Raw genomic sequence first — 14,587 nt, 5'->3', positions numbered from 1 at the left:
ATATTATTTGTTATGCTTGTTATTATGGACATAGATATTAAATTGTTATAATCGAGACATAATTGCAGGATAAATTTAAGGAGACTTGCAAAAGAGCTAATCTTATTTTGTCTTGTTTACATTGTATATTGTGTGCGATGATTTATTTATTTATATATTTATTAAGAGATTCTGATACGTATAACTTTACGACAAAATAATTGTCGAGTATTTCTTAAGTATCGCGCGTTCTAAACACATTTTACCTCAAAGGACCAAAAAAATCCATACGTATGTATAGTTAAAAATCTAGTCAATAGAAATGCCAAACTTCCATTCTACGTACCTCCTTACATAGTCTTAGGTATCCATAAAATCTCTCTCTATTCGTGTAAAGACGGAATTGTAATTAATAGAAGCAATTAAATTATTACATCGCTAAAATAAAAGGCTAATTTCATGAAAAAAAAACGATAATTTCTTTTCTAACGTCCGATCGTCTTTTTCCAACAATCCGAGATTAAAAGTGCTATAACCGATCTTTTTTTAGAATTGTTAATCTACGTAATTAGATGAGGAATTTATTGAATCTTTCGTAGTCCGGGAGAAAGCCATTTGTGTACATGTGCATACGAAAGAATCTTGCCAGTAATAAATTATCTTCACTTAAAATGCCGCGTTTTTTTCTCGTGACTTACAAAGATAATACAATCGTCACGTTATGTTTGCGTCGCGTGACGCTAAAAATGCCATTGACAAATCTACAACGACGTGATCATGTCAGAATAAATAATACTGTTTAACGTTCAACGTTCGAACATCCTGTCTTCCTCCGTCTGTCGCGTAATAGCTATATTTGCTCGTCTCGATTCTGTCTATGTAATCGACTTATGTACGCAAGTATCCGTCTTCTCTTCCTCCCTTGCCAGAAACCTGACGCAATCTTTGCCTGGGTTTGTCTCTGCTTGATTTCTAACGTCAAGTTAAATTGAGTCAGGTGTCTCTAAGAAGTTTCCAAAAGGCGCACGTTTTCAGTCTATAGTTTTGTCTTTATGTTGACAATTTACGTTGCGATTTATGTAACGTGTCAGGCATCCCAGAATAAAACAAGATGTCCAATAATAGATCGAATTTTCAAGAGTTACTAGTCAGCACACTCGAGCAAAGAATATTTTCCATATATCAGAGTAAAAATATTTAGTGGCGGTATTTAAAATTAAATATAAATATAAATTGCATTTTCTGCACGTTTTTTCAATCTATAATTAAGAGATCTTTAATTAAATTCAAAGTATCGGATAATTAATTATATACAATAAATAACAATTAATTAATTATAATAAAATTCCAGATTGATGAAATAAAGCGTGGATTAATAATTGAAAGAAAATTTCTGGATTAAATATAACACAATCGTACGATTATTAATTTCGTCAAAAGATACAAAGATCTCAATTATATAAATAAACATACAATATAAATAACAATTAATTATAATAAATACAATTAATTATAATAAAATTTCAGATCGATGAAATAAAGCGTGGATTAATAATTGAAAAAAAATTCTGGATTAAATATAATCGTACGATTATTAATTTCGTCAAAAAATACAAAGATCTCAATGTACAGGTTCGATCTCATCTGAAGATTACATCTGATTGCTGAAATCTAAAAATGGAAACCTTGATACATGATTGCGATTAGCAACTGCGTTTAGTGTAACGAATGATACAGCGAAATATAAATTGCCCAGAAAAGCAAAATCAATCTTAAAAACATCTCGAAAATAATATCGCCCGCCAGTTTATTTTATCATCTGCGAGATATGTTACGTGTGTTATATTTCGCTTTAACTTAACTACATGTTATTTCGCGCAATGTGCGACATAAAGTTATAAATTCAGTCGTTCTAGATTCGGGGAAATCAACTGAAATTACGCAGGGTTGTCTCGTCAAATTATATCTTGTACGTTTACTGTTTATTTTAGTCTATATTAACAGTTGTCAGACACGAGAAGAGATATCTTTAAACAAACACAACTTCTCCTCGTGACGACTATATCTGCGATATAAAGTCACATATCCTTTAAAAGTATGCACATATTTCGACGTGTTATTTCATTTAAATGTCTCTCAAAACAGATGCCAATTGATAAGGCGCATCATTATCGATACCTAGTGAGTGCGATTAAGACGCTGTTGTCAGGTGACTGATATTCAATCCACTGATGAATGACTGATCGCGACACAAGGTTTTAGGGCCGATGCACGCTATTTTTAGGACGCTTCATGTTGCCACGCTTACAGCATTCGTAATTATCTTCACCGCCATGGTAGAGCTATAAAAAGGGAGAACACGCGTCAGCGATTCGTTTATATAATTAGATACTTTTCCCGTCCGCGCGGCCTCATTAAAATCACTGTAACTAACATAAGCGTGTGCGTGCATGCGAGTTGATCGATTGCGGTAAGTAAATTTCCATTGCGTCCACATAGAAGTGGCTTTCACGCTGCTGAGAATAGATTTTTAGCCGGGCTATATACGAGATTTTAAAGTCCGTAAGTGCACTCGTTGCCCAAGTGCATCGCGCAACAAAGGAAACAGCTGATCGGGATTGAACTTTAAAGAGCTTCTTGTACAAGCACACCTTCGCCAAAAACCCCGGAATGTATTAATCTATCGTCAGTCAACGTTCGTTATATTTAATCTCGCATTTAACGACAGCGATTATTTAATTATTGTAAAATGAATCTTTAATTAAAACGGAACGAATATTTCAATTATCACGTTATTGATATTAATTTAGCGCGAAAGAATTCGAATTAAATATTACTCGTGAACATTCTCCATAAGAGAAGATTTATAGATCAAGCCACGCGCGCGGAAAAATCAGTTTCGGAATAACTAAATAATTGCTTTTCTTCGAATAATAATTGAATAATAATAGCGTGTGTGCTGTTGACAAATAATATTAAATTAAAATAATAAATTAAAAATAAATAATATTAAATTAAAATAATAATAATAATAATAAAATAATAATAATAATAATAAATTAAAATAAAATAATAATAATAATAATAATAAATTAAAATAAAATAATAATAATAATAAATTAAAAATAAATAATATTAAATTAAAATAATAATAATATTAAATTAAAATAAAAAATAATAGTTTTCATATATACATAATCATGTAATCTGTACGCTTTATAAATTAAATTTATTCAAGAAGAATGTTGGCTCGTGAAATCGTGTTTTGTTGAAACAGTAGTTTTCATCTTTTACGCGCCGTAGCCTCGATTCATTAAATAGCTAAGATATCATCAGAAAATTTGAAGCTAGAGGTGTGAAACGTAATAACGTGAGGATTATTAACGTGCGAAATGGGATATCTCGCGAAGAGATCTCTGTAAGGAGGTCAAAATGTCTATAGGGAAACTGCAACGACTCCGTCGCGAGCTCGTTAAGAGGACCGTTTTATTAGACACACAACGACGATCAAGATTTCTTTTTTTTTTTACATGACGCGATGCAAATAATATAAACTCAAGTTTGCAGCAATCGTCGCGCATTCGCATCCTCCGCATAATTTCCAACATAAATTTCTCTCCACAAGACTTTCCCGCTGGTATCTTCGCGCTTGACAGTGCAATGTTAAACAACCGTTCGGTTGCTTTACGGCCGACAGATTCGACCAAAGTAACGGCCACGTCTACGACTTTATATATTTATTTTACGAAGCTCATACACTGTTAGGTCGGCCTGTATCTTATATTGTATTTTTCCCGTAAAAATAGAGATTTAATGATAAATCTCTTTATTTTATATCATATTTTTATATGATAATCTGAATTTAAGATACGCTTTATCAAACATGGAATTAAATTAAAGATTACTTTCATTTAATCAATTTTTTTAAATAGCTTTACCGCAAAATAAATTCTCTTTCCCTTTCTCTTTATTTATATAATTTTAATAATTTTAATAAAAATATTTTAAATAGTACTTCTAAGATTAATTTTTAACAGTTAGAAGTATCATTTATCGTTGCTGTTAACTGTTTCAAATAATTGGAGTATCCGTGTTTTTTCCAAGTGCTTATGTATCTGAAATTGATCAAAAATAGTTTTCATGGTTGGCAGCAAGCAACGCCAATATTTATTCGTAAAACGGGCGCTAATGGATTCAAAACGTTTGTTGCGGCAGGCAAATAAAACGATCGCGGATTTTCATATTTTCCACGGTATCGGAAGAAGACGAAAACTAGCGGAATTGTACGGCGTGATATAACGTGTCCGCCACGTGTTAATAATATTTATTTCGACATCGAACCCCCATTTAAACGCCCGTGTAACATGTATAAACGCAGCATCGAGCAATACTCCAGAAATAACGCGGCATGGCCCTTCGACGAGCGGCTGACGATTATTTTACGGCCGTCTTTGTTTCGTCTCGCAGCCGAGACTAATTGGCCTTTATATAAAAGGAGCCAAGTGCACGTCGGTTCATATATTTTCTTTTTCGCGTCGGAGAAGTTTGCTTTATCAAAACTTTTGATTCTTTCTCTTAATAATAAAAATTACAAGCTTGTGACAGATGACCGCGTCCCCGTCGAGTTGTCAAACAAAAAATCGACCGAGTTGAGACTCGCAATAGAATTTAATTAAAAGGTTGCTCGCTGTCGACTATCTAGAACATTTAGTTCATACAGTTAAGTGTCGCTATAAGAGAACTATCGTTTCGTCCACTGTTCCCGGGCGCATTGTTACGAGGCGCATCATTTCAAGATGCATCGTTTCTATAGCGCAGCTTACTGTTTCGGGACGAAATCTAACCGTTTTCCACCCCCTCCCCCCTCCCCCGCCTTCCCCCGGAGTGCCTCTTATCTCGCTCGAATTATCCGTCGTTACAGTAAATTCCGTTGCCGCGCACGTGGGAATTCGCAGGACATTGGATAAACCGCCGAACTCATTCCCGCTGAGATCGCAATTTATACAGATATGAAATTACGCTCGCTGGTGATTTCGCGGAAAAGCGGGGCAACCAATCAACTGAATTTGCATGCAAAAATTACCGTTCGGATTACAATTTGTAAAAAAAAAAGAAAAAAAAGTCATGCGATTTTACGCGAACCGACTTTTCCCTTTCGCCTTTTTAAGAGAAAAGTATATTTTTTTTTATATAATAACGATCTGAAATAAAATAATAGCGAACACGATACGTCATAAGATGCGAACACGATACGTTAATAAGATGCGATGTTGAATTGTCTCGTTGTTTGATTTGATTTAGATCTAATTGACAAGTATTTCGAGGAATTGATTTGAAGATTTGTCCCGATTTTTCGATACATTTTTCGCTTAATTTTCTCGATTTTTTTTCTCAATTTTTCGACGAAGTTTTTTTAACGATTATTCATTGCATAATCATTGCCACTATCTTAACGCTGATCGATTATTCAATTAATTTCGGACGTTCTCAATAAGATTCTTTGCGCCGAGGGATTTTTGATGAGTGCGTGCGTCATTGTTTGCATTTTGTTACGACCTATAAACCTATATATCGACAGGACACGATTGCGCGGGACGTTAAGTGACGTTGATTGTTATCAATGAATGCGCTATGATGCTCGTCGACGACATACATTATCCTGATATATCGCTCATCATTGCTTGCGAATTTAATATTTACGTTATATACACTTATTATCTATAAAACGCGAGGAGAATGCATACAAACACATTTCAACAATGCAATCTTGCATGATGATGGAAGGTATTTTTATACCGCAATTTAATTTTTCTTTTTTCTTTTGTGTTTCTTAATTATCGACATATTTTTTTTTAAAGATAAAGAGTAAAAAATCTTTTAATTAGACGCGATTATGAATGAATATCATTCATAAATTTTAAATAGTATCCCAATGTGGGACTTTTATTTGTTTTCGAGACTTGTGCAAATAATTTATCCGAAGTTATGCGTATTGTTGGAAAGCGTTTTTCTGGCTTTTTAAATCAAGCAAGAATTGACATTCGAAAATTCTTCATCTCTTGTATGCATCCGCCATATGTGTTCGTGGATTCTAACGGGCATTCTATTCTAACCGAGTCACTTGTTCCTGACAAGCAGCGATGATATATAAAGATATTTATATGGCATAAGTGCTCTTCTCTTTCTCTCTTTCTTTCTTCCTGTAGAAAAAGTTCCAGAAGAACAAAAACTCTGAAGAATGAAATGTCGAGTGTGGAAACGACAGTGCAGTTCGTGCGCCGCGATATATAGGACATAAAAATCGTGAGTTTTCTCTCATCCACAATTATCGGATTCGAAATCGATCTGCTAGAAATTTCGGTCATTGAATATTTTGCAAAATAAATAATCACCAGCTTCTTTTCAAAATCGACTAAAGAAATTACGTGATAAATATTACTTTATTATTTTTGTATCTATGAAAAAAAATATATCTGATATAACTTGTTTTTTTTTTTTTCGAGTCAAAGTATGCATTTTTTATACATTCCGTATAGCTGCCATATATATACAAGATGACGTATAATAATAAACGATGTCGATAACACAAGGTGGACAACTTTATTCATACGTCATGCAATTTATCGATTTCTACATGAAACCTCCTTTTTAACAATGTCTCATAGCGATACATACATTATGTAGGTACATCAGGTACACGTAGACATGCGTACTGCGCTATAACTGCGTGCAAATATTTATTTAATCCTTTTTGGAAATACAGATTAGAAATATAGATTTAAAATGATAGGAATACAGAAAGTTCAAATTTTAATTCTAAAATATAATACGTACCGATTATAAGATATATATACAATATTATTAAAATAAAGTATGCAAATTTAGATGGGCAGACATTTCTTCCCATTTGTACACAACATACAAGGTTAAAAATTATTTATGTAATAAGATATTTATCTCCAGTCTCTTCGCGTACACCGTGTAATTCCAATATATATTTATGATAATGATAACGAATTAATTCCAATGTCGAGATTATTTTTGCAGTCTGCGCTTGTGCATTAGATGTATCGACGCACTTTGCAAGGAAAAGCAGGAAACAGGATAGGTATTTGCTATCGAACGCGATAAAATTAGAACAATGTACCCCCTTTTTTACTGCAACGATACTACGTCGTCTCAAGCAGCAATTGTTTTGCCATTATATGCCGTTTGGTAAATTTCCCGCACGCGAAAATAATGTATTCCACAGTTTGTCCGCAAATCGCGCAAAATCCGCAGCCGTGTCGTTCATTGATTAATGGCATTTTTTAACGCGAAACTCGCACAAGGTTATAATTCCTGTACTATCTCGTTTTATTTCACTTTAATTAACATAGATTATATTTTTCCCTCAAGAGAAGAAGAATGGGAAATTTGTATGCTTTATGACAGCAAGTTTACATAAAGGATTTCAAATCAATCTGCGAAAGATGAATTTTACTCGTTGTATACTAATTTAAAATTTAAAAAAATTTCTTTTGTTATCTTCTTAAGGATTAAAAGATCAAACGCAATGAATCAAAATGAATTAAGTACCTTTACGCACAAAAATTTTTAATCCGTTTTAATTTTCACTCATGACGACGACATCTATAAGAAATCGAGTTTCCCTTCTTTCTCGCCTGATGTTTAATTTATGAAATAATATCGCTTCTAAATTTCGAACTTGAAAGAGTGCTAGCACGACTAAGGATTAAAATGTTTCTTTATGCATGAGCTTTCGCTCGATCTGTGACACGACAATAATTTATCATTACGCGTTGTGGAAATTTATAATAGTTTTTTTAATGAATATTTGGAAAATGAAGATTGTGCTTTAACGTTTTCGAAAAATTAGCTATGTTAAATTGTGTCGACACAACATATATGTTAAAAGAACATCGAAGGAAACATCTTTTTTTTATGCATGAGATACTTTATACATGTCTGTCGTGCAATTTATAAAAAGTCAGATAAAAATTGAAATTGAAATAATCTGGATAAATATAGGTTTCGCAAGACACATTTTCCCATGTACGGAAAATTAAACTCCTCGAAGTAATTCTGAATTTACTTATATAAAAGACACTTAACCATCTGAATCAATATTTACTTATCAAATAGCATTTAAAATCATAAAGCAATTTTAATCCACAGTTCTCAGAAGATAATTTACGATTACATTGCGATAAAATCGAAGCTTTCGAAAAGTGTATTCCTCTAATGGACTATAAATTTTCGGGAACCTTGATCTCAACGAGCATCCTAAAATTTATGTTTAACAAGAGGCGAAGAGGAGGGTTGAAACGGGTAACGCGAAGAGTGATTTCGAAACGTAAACCTGTCGAAAATATCTGGACGGACGACAGCGGGCAAACGTCGAACGTTAACTAGCTGCCAAAGCAAACAACAATGGACCGACACGGTCCCGAGATTTGTGTTTTTCAATTTTTAATACCGATGAAATCCACCACGCCTGTTGACTTTTATTTGTTTAGATTTGATTTTAGTACATTAGCACTAGCTTTGGTTTAATAAATATTTCATCTCAATACATGTATTCTAAATAAAACGTTATCTATAACGATGCGAAATATCAGATTAATAATTTTGATTTTATCAATCACTTTTCGGATTTTATTTTCGGAATTTATGAAAAAGAATTCAAATTACCTCCCATTTTCAATATTAAAATTTTATTTAAAAGATATTTTGAAATAAATCAAATTTAAATCGTTTTTATTTTGATAGGTTATTTATCAAAAAAATGAATACGATGAAATGTAAATAATGGTTAAAATAACGTTTTATACGATTTACAAACTCATCTCTTTCCGAATTACTCTTGGATATCACTTCGTAAAATGAAAAAATAAAATATAGTTTTTACTCGTTAAAATTTATGCGAAATTCGATAACGATGGCGCATAGCGAAATTTATAGGGGTTATTCGGGAGAAGTACTTTTTTTTGTGGAACCGACAATGTCATTTGCATAATTTACGGCTACCGTGCTCTGAATTTCGTGGCGTTTTTTGACAGTACGAGATTCGCCTTCAAACTTTAAGCATAACTGGATTTCCCGACCTTACCGAGTGTTAGAATAAAAACTAATTTTTCCTCGCGAAAACTCGCATGGTCTAACGTACAATCGCAAGAAAACGCGATTTATCTTCTCGCCGATTGTTTCGGAGCCGACATTGTTCACTTGGAAGTAACTAAGCGAGCGAGCTTCCATTTATTTCTTGCGCCGATTTATCTCTCAAGAGCCATTAGGCATAGGCTCCGAAAAAATATCGTATCCTGTAAAATGTCGCCCTTATTTTGGTCAGGCATGATTTGAAATATATGATCTTTGATATCGTTCATTACAAGATGATATTGGTAGCCTTAGTTTAATATTTTATCGATTTATTACGTTTTTAATTACGTATATTATTTTTTATTTCGTATTATTATTATCGCCTTCGGGATATTTATATAATCGAAAAGAAGAAGCTATTCTGAAGCGCCGATTACACTTGGTCGGTTCATTTATAAACGAAGAACGGCGTCACTTTAAAATAACTATGCGCATAATGGACGTAAATGTGCATCGCAACGGCCGAATCAAGGGCACAATCTCGGCATTGTCGGCAACCAACGGCATGTATAAGCACGAGCACATGAATAGCATCGGATATATAAAATCATTGTTTTCGCCTGATAAATTCGAGCGATGCTTCGTCCAAATTGTTGTTGGCCAAGGCGGAAGCACCACAACGTAATCGCCAATAAATTCAACGCAATCGGCAAGAATATGTGCCTCAGATTTTATTTAGAGACCACCGTGTTATCTTTACGTGACACAATATTATTTACCTGCATGTGACAATTATTTTATCATTACTTTACTCATGTCTCATAAGAAAAATAACGAAATGACAAGATTTATCTATTTTATTATTTAACAAAATTATTATTTAATGACAATTATTTTATCATTACTTTACTCATGTCTCATAAGAAAAATAACGAATTGACAAGATTTATCCATTTTATTATTTAACGAAATTATTATTTAATGAAATATTCTTTAATTTATTAGGCAAAAACACGCGTGATTTCTACTGATTATAAATCTATAAATTTATAAATTTTCAATATATCTTGAAATTTATAAATTTTCAATATATCTTGAAAAGGTGAAGTAAGATTGAGGTGGAAATATTAGCAATGTGCGTCGACAATTTCAGTCTGACATAATACAAGGAAGCGAGGATGACGAATGTTGAAGAGGAGACACGTTGGCAAATTGTCTATTGTCATTTATGTGTGGTTATTTGGCCGACGCGAATAATAGTGCGACGCGATTCTCCGAGGGGATGGGGAATCGCGCACACAACTGTCCCGACGAGCGCCTCTATTAATAATAGCTCGTATTAATAGTGACTCGCCGCGTTCTATATATATAGACTATATGTAGAACTAGACTTGCTTCGTTATCCGCAAGCTGCTTATGGATGCGCATCATTAGCGTACTTTGCGGGAGCCGTGCCGCGATCCGTACAATAAGATCACGGTGATTCTGTTACAGGCAATAGCGATTTCGTTCTCCGAACTTGATACGGTAATCTAAGCGGAATAATTGCGGAACATCTGTTCTTTAGTAAAATGAATGAACGCGCTAAGATTGTGGGCTTCATCTCGACGCGAAAATTATAATTAAATTGCAAAACAGGGAGAGCTAAGCGTCTCTAAGATATCAAGAGTTTGATATTGATTTATTATATATCGAGAAGGTCTTACATAATTTTATTAAATAACGGCACAAGACGCGATATTAATGACCACGCGCGTATTCATCGCACACGCGGCTATTTAGATTTATGCCTATAAATTCCGAATGTGCGTTTTGACGATCGTTGATTTATATCCGTTGAACGCATATCGGGAACCTGTTGCGCTGCAACAATGCACGCAGGCCACATCCGCATGAAAGCGGATTTACGGTGACACGTTTGACAGCCTGCGCATACGTATGTACGTGTACATCAGTCTAAGTCATGCACGTGAAAGCAACGGTGCATGATAGATGCGATAGGCCGCCGACTCGGGGGATGACGGAGGGTCGCCAAAGGAGGGATATTTTTACATTGGAAATCGGCCAATGGCCGTGTGCCTTGAAACCTTATGTATTGATCTTGCCTAATTTCGCCCTAACATCGCTCTAATTCATCTGCGGGATGATTATTTCATGCCACGTTGTGCCGCGTGTTCGGAATTGCTCATTAACCGGTCAAAGTTTCAGATTCCTGTCAAAGATGAGAAAATAAATAGAACAATACCTGAATTTAGCAAAAATTTTAATAATTTAGGTTTATTAAATAAAAATTAAAAAAAAAAATGATTGCGAAATTACTAAAAATTATCGTAATGTTATTATGACATAAATTTTTGGGTGTATATTTGAAGGGAATGATGGCGAAAAACTTATGTCTCTTTTTATTTATATTAATAACCTATTTATATTTTATTTATATTAATTTATTTATATTAGTAATGATAATTTTATGCAATTATATATAAAATTTGCGTTTAATACGGTTCGTATCCCTTTAATAGATAACAAGAAACGTGATTTAGGTACAGTTGTTGTTAATCTTAGGATAATATCGCAATGAAACATTGTAATCGATTTACGCCTCAGGGATTAATCCACTCTTGAGATATCCACAATAATTTGATAAATGTTCATTGATTCGCCTCAAGCGAAGTCTATTTATCTGGTACAAATACCAAAATTCATCATAGCATGATGTGACTTTTACGTACACAGTTCAAAAATTATCATCAAAATCTCTTCGTAATAATACAGTCATCAAAATACATTTAAATAAGATTGACATTTAATCAGATTTCTTGTAATTATTATTCATAAAGATTTTGACAATCGACAAAAAAAATTGCATGACTATTATTTTTAAAAATAGATATAAAAAAAGTTTTTATTTTTTATAAGAAAATAATAAAAGAAAGTTTTTTAAAATCTTATACTGCTTATTATCATCTACATTTGACTTTAATGTTGCTTGTATTACTGTTTCTTCGATAGAGTTGAATTGAATTGTGTATAAAATCAATCAAAAAACATCGATAAAATATTAATAGAGCTCAGCACAAGGAATATTTATAATAGAAACGAATACCTTTACTTTAGATACGTTTACTGTCAAAACGAATTTCCGCGACAAAATCTTTTAATAGCAACAGGTTGCAACTTTATTCATGTAATTCTTCGTCGGATAACTCGGCAAAAAAAACAAATGGAATAAATTAATTTGTTTAGCTGCCGAAGATTGATGTGGGTTAATGGGATCGCGTAATTTCTACCATTTCATTTCATTCCATTTTTTTTCATTATAAAGCATGATGCTAAATATTTATTATGCAATTAATAAATGTAGCTTATGTTTTTAATTTTTGTTTAGGATTTAATTGCATTTATATGAAAGATATAATTAAGATATAATTTTTTATTAACTGAAACTGATTAGTTTCGAAATTAATATCCTAAAAACATGAAAAAGATTTGAAATCTTGATAGTTTGAAAGTTTTCTCTTAAAATTTTTATAAATTAAAGTTTACATGATTATATATGATAGACATGAATAAAGAGTACTACCGCAATTTGAATGTGATACATAATTTAATGAATTTGATCAAGATTAAGAATAATTCCCATCTAAAAATATCCGCGTTCGCACACACCTTGGCAAAATTACGGAACACTTTTAACTCGGTTCCCGACCTGAATTCTTCTTCTGGTAATAATTAGACGTAGTTTTGCTTCTAATTGGCTGCTTCTAATTGAAGCTCAATTTTCCCAAGAATGTGTTCGATGTTCCTCCAACTACGACATTTCCATCGGAATTTATTTGCATGCTGAGTTTAACGTGAATCAGACGGCGATGCAAAAGTTCGTTTAAGCAAATGCACGAAATGTAACGCGCGTAAAATAAAGTCGCGAAAATTCGAATATCTTCCAACAAAATTTATAAGAGAAAGAAAGAAGGGAAAAGATTCTTGAAGATGCCTGATAATTTATCCAAATTTTCTCGCGCTTTACTTTCATTATCTAATTTTCATTATTATTTAATTTAAATTACTGAAAATAAGATAAAAGAGAAACACTCTAGAGATACATACACATGTATATTGTCGTTAGTTGCCATGTCAGTCGTAAATCTCGACGATTTTTCGAATCCCCGTTGAGCTCCTTGGAAATCCTTTAGTCTCAACTAAGATGTAATACGAAGGTCGAGTGACGCTCAAGGCTGCGTAGGTCGGAGACTAATTGCCAACTAATTTGTTCTCATCTCGGTACGAACGAGAAAATATTTCTCCTAGACCTCGAGTAACATCGTTCGTGTTTCCTCCAATAATTGTTACGGAAAGATAGCAAGAACTACACAATTGAATAATTTATTTCATCAATCGATGTCCCGACAAAAATAGAACTTTTTCGACTATTTCGAATCATATGTATTTTAGTCGCAGGATTTACAAAAATATAAATCTTTTCTTACAAGTAATATTGATAAGATTTCATAAAAGATTTAGACTGATATGAGAAAAACTTTTTTAAGAACGTAGCTTGTTATAAATGAGCATAAGAAGAATGTTATATTTAACGTATTAAATTCACACACAATTTGACACATCTTATCTTATGTCGATTCCGTATGATATTTATGTCACCCTTGTACGATAACGGATTGCAGGGCAGATTATTGGAAGTCTCAAGGCCGCAAGTTCTGCGACTTCTGCAAATGCTGGATCGCCGATAATAAACCGAGTATCGACTTCCACGAGGGTGGCAAGAAACATAAGGAAAATGTCAGCAAGCGACTCAAAGAAATTCACAAGAATAGTGCCAAACAGGCGAAGCAGAACAAAAAATTCGAAGATGATCTTAAAAAGATGGAAAATGTACGTCTTTATATTTGCACTACGGTCATTGATATTAGATATTAATGATGACATAATCATTTATTTTTTTCGCACAGGCGGCTATGGCTGCATACTTGAAGGATGTCGAGAATAACACGCGAGATATGACTGCTCAAAATATTATTAAAGAGAAACTGAACAAGATTGAAACGAGAGAAGTATATATTCTTATATTTTTTAATATTTAATATTTAATTTTAAATATTACGTTAAGAGAAAGATTGGATTAACAACGTTAGATATAAGAAATTAAATTAATAATATTAGATATAATGAATATTTTTATACGAATTATACGAAGATAAGAATTGTATTTTTATTTATTGCACTAAATTAGAATAATTTATTTACTGCATTAAATGCAACGGAGTCTAATAATCCGAAGTAATATATTTATATTTGGAAATTAATATATTTTATCTAACATATTTCATATATATATTTTTAGACACCTCAAAATTTTAATCGCATGCCACCAGCCGCTCCGGAGACGGTACCGAGATTCAAAAGTAATACTGAACAGGTGAGTAAAAAATCGAATCAACCTTTCTAATTATTCAATTGTAATGATCATGCAAAATAGTCAGTTATCATT

General features: G+C 32.9%; 1 protein-coding gene across 1 annotated transcript in view; it reads left to right on the top strand.

The window, feature by feature from the left end:
- Nucleotides 1–14,587, top strand: part of LOC105249831 (WW domain-binding protein 4) — a 33,392-nt gene that overhangs the window by 16,814 nt on the left and 1,991 nt on the right. Inside the window, exons 2-4 of the mRNA XM_011255580.3 lie at nucleotides 13,764–13,971; nucleotides 14,049–14,150; nucleotides 14,441–14,515. Of these exons, the coding sequence (XP_011253882.1) occupies nucleotides 13,764–13,971; nucleotides 14,049–14,150; nucleotides 14,441–14,515 (385 nt within the window). The remainder of the gene's footprint in view (nucleotides 1–13,763; nucleotides 13,972–14,048; nucleotides 14,151–14,440; nucleotides 14,516–14,587) is intronic.

Source organism: Camponotus floridanus, unplaced genomic scaffold (genome assembly GCF_003227725.1).
Source record: "Camponotus floridanus strain SB8 unplaced genomic scaffold, Cflo_v7.5 scaffold28, whole genome shotgun sequence".
NCBI classification, from domain to species: domain Eukaryota; kingdom Metazoa; phylum Arthropoda; class Insecta; order Hymenoptera; family Formicidae; genus Camponotus; species Camponotus floridanus.
The sequence above is the reverse complement of the archived record's forward strand: the minus strand, read 5'-3'. Positions and strand labels throughout refer to the sequence as shown.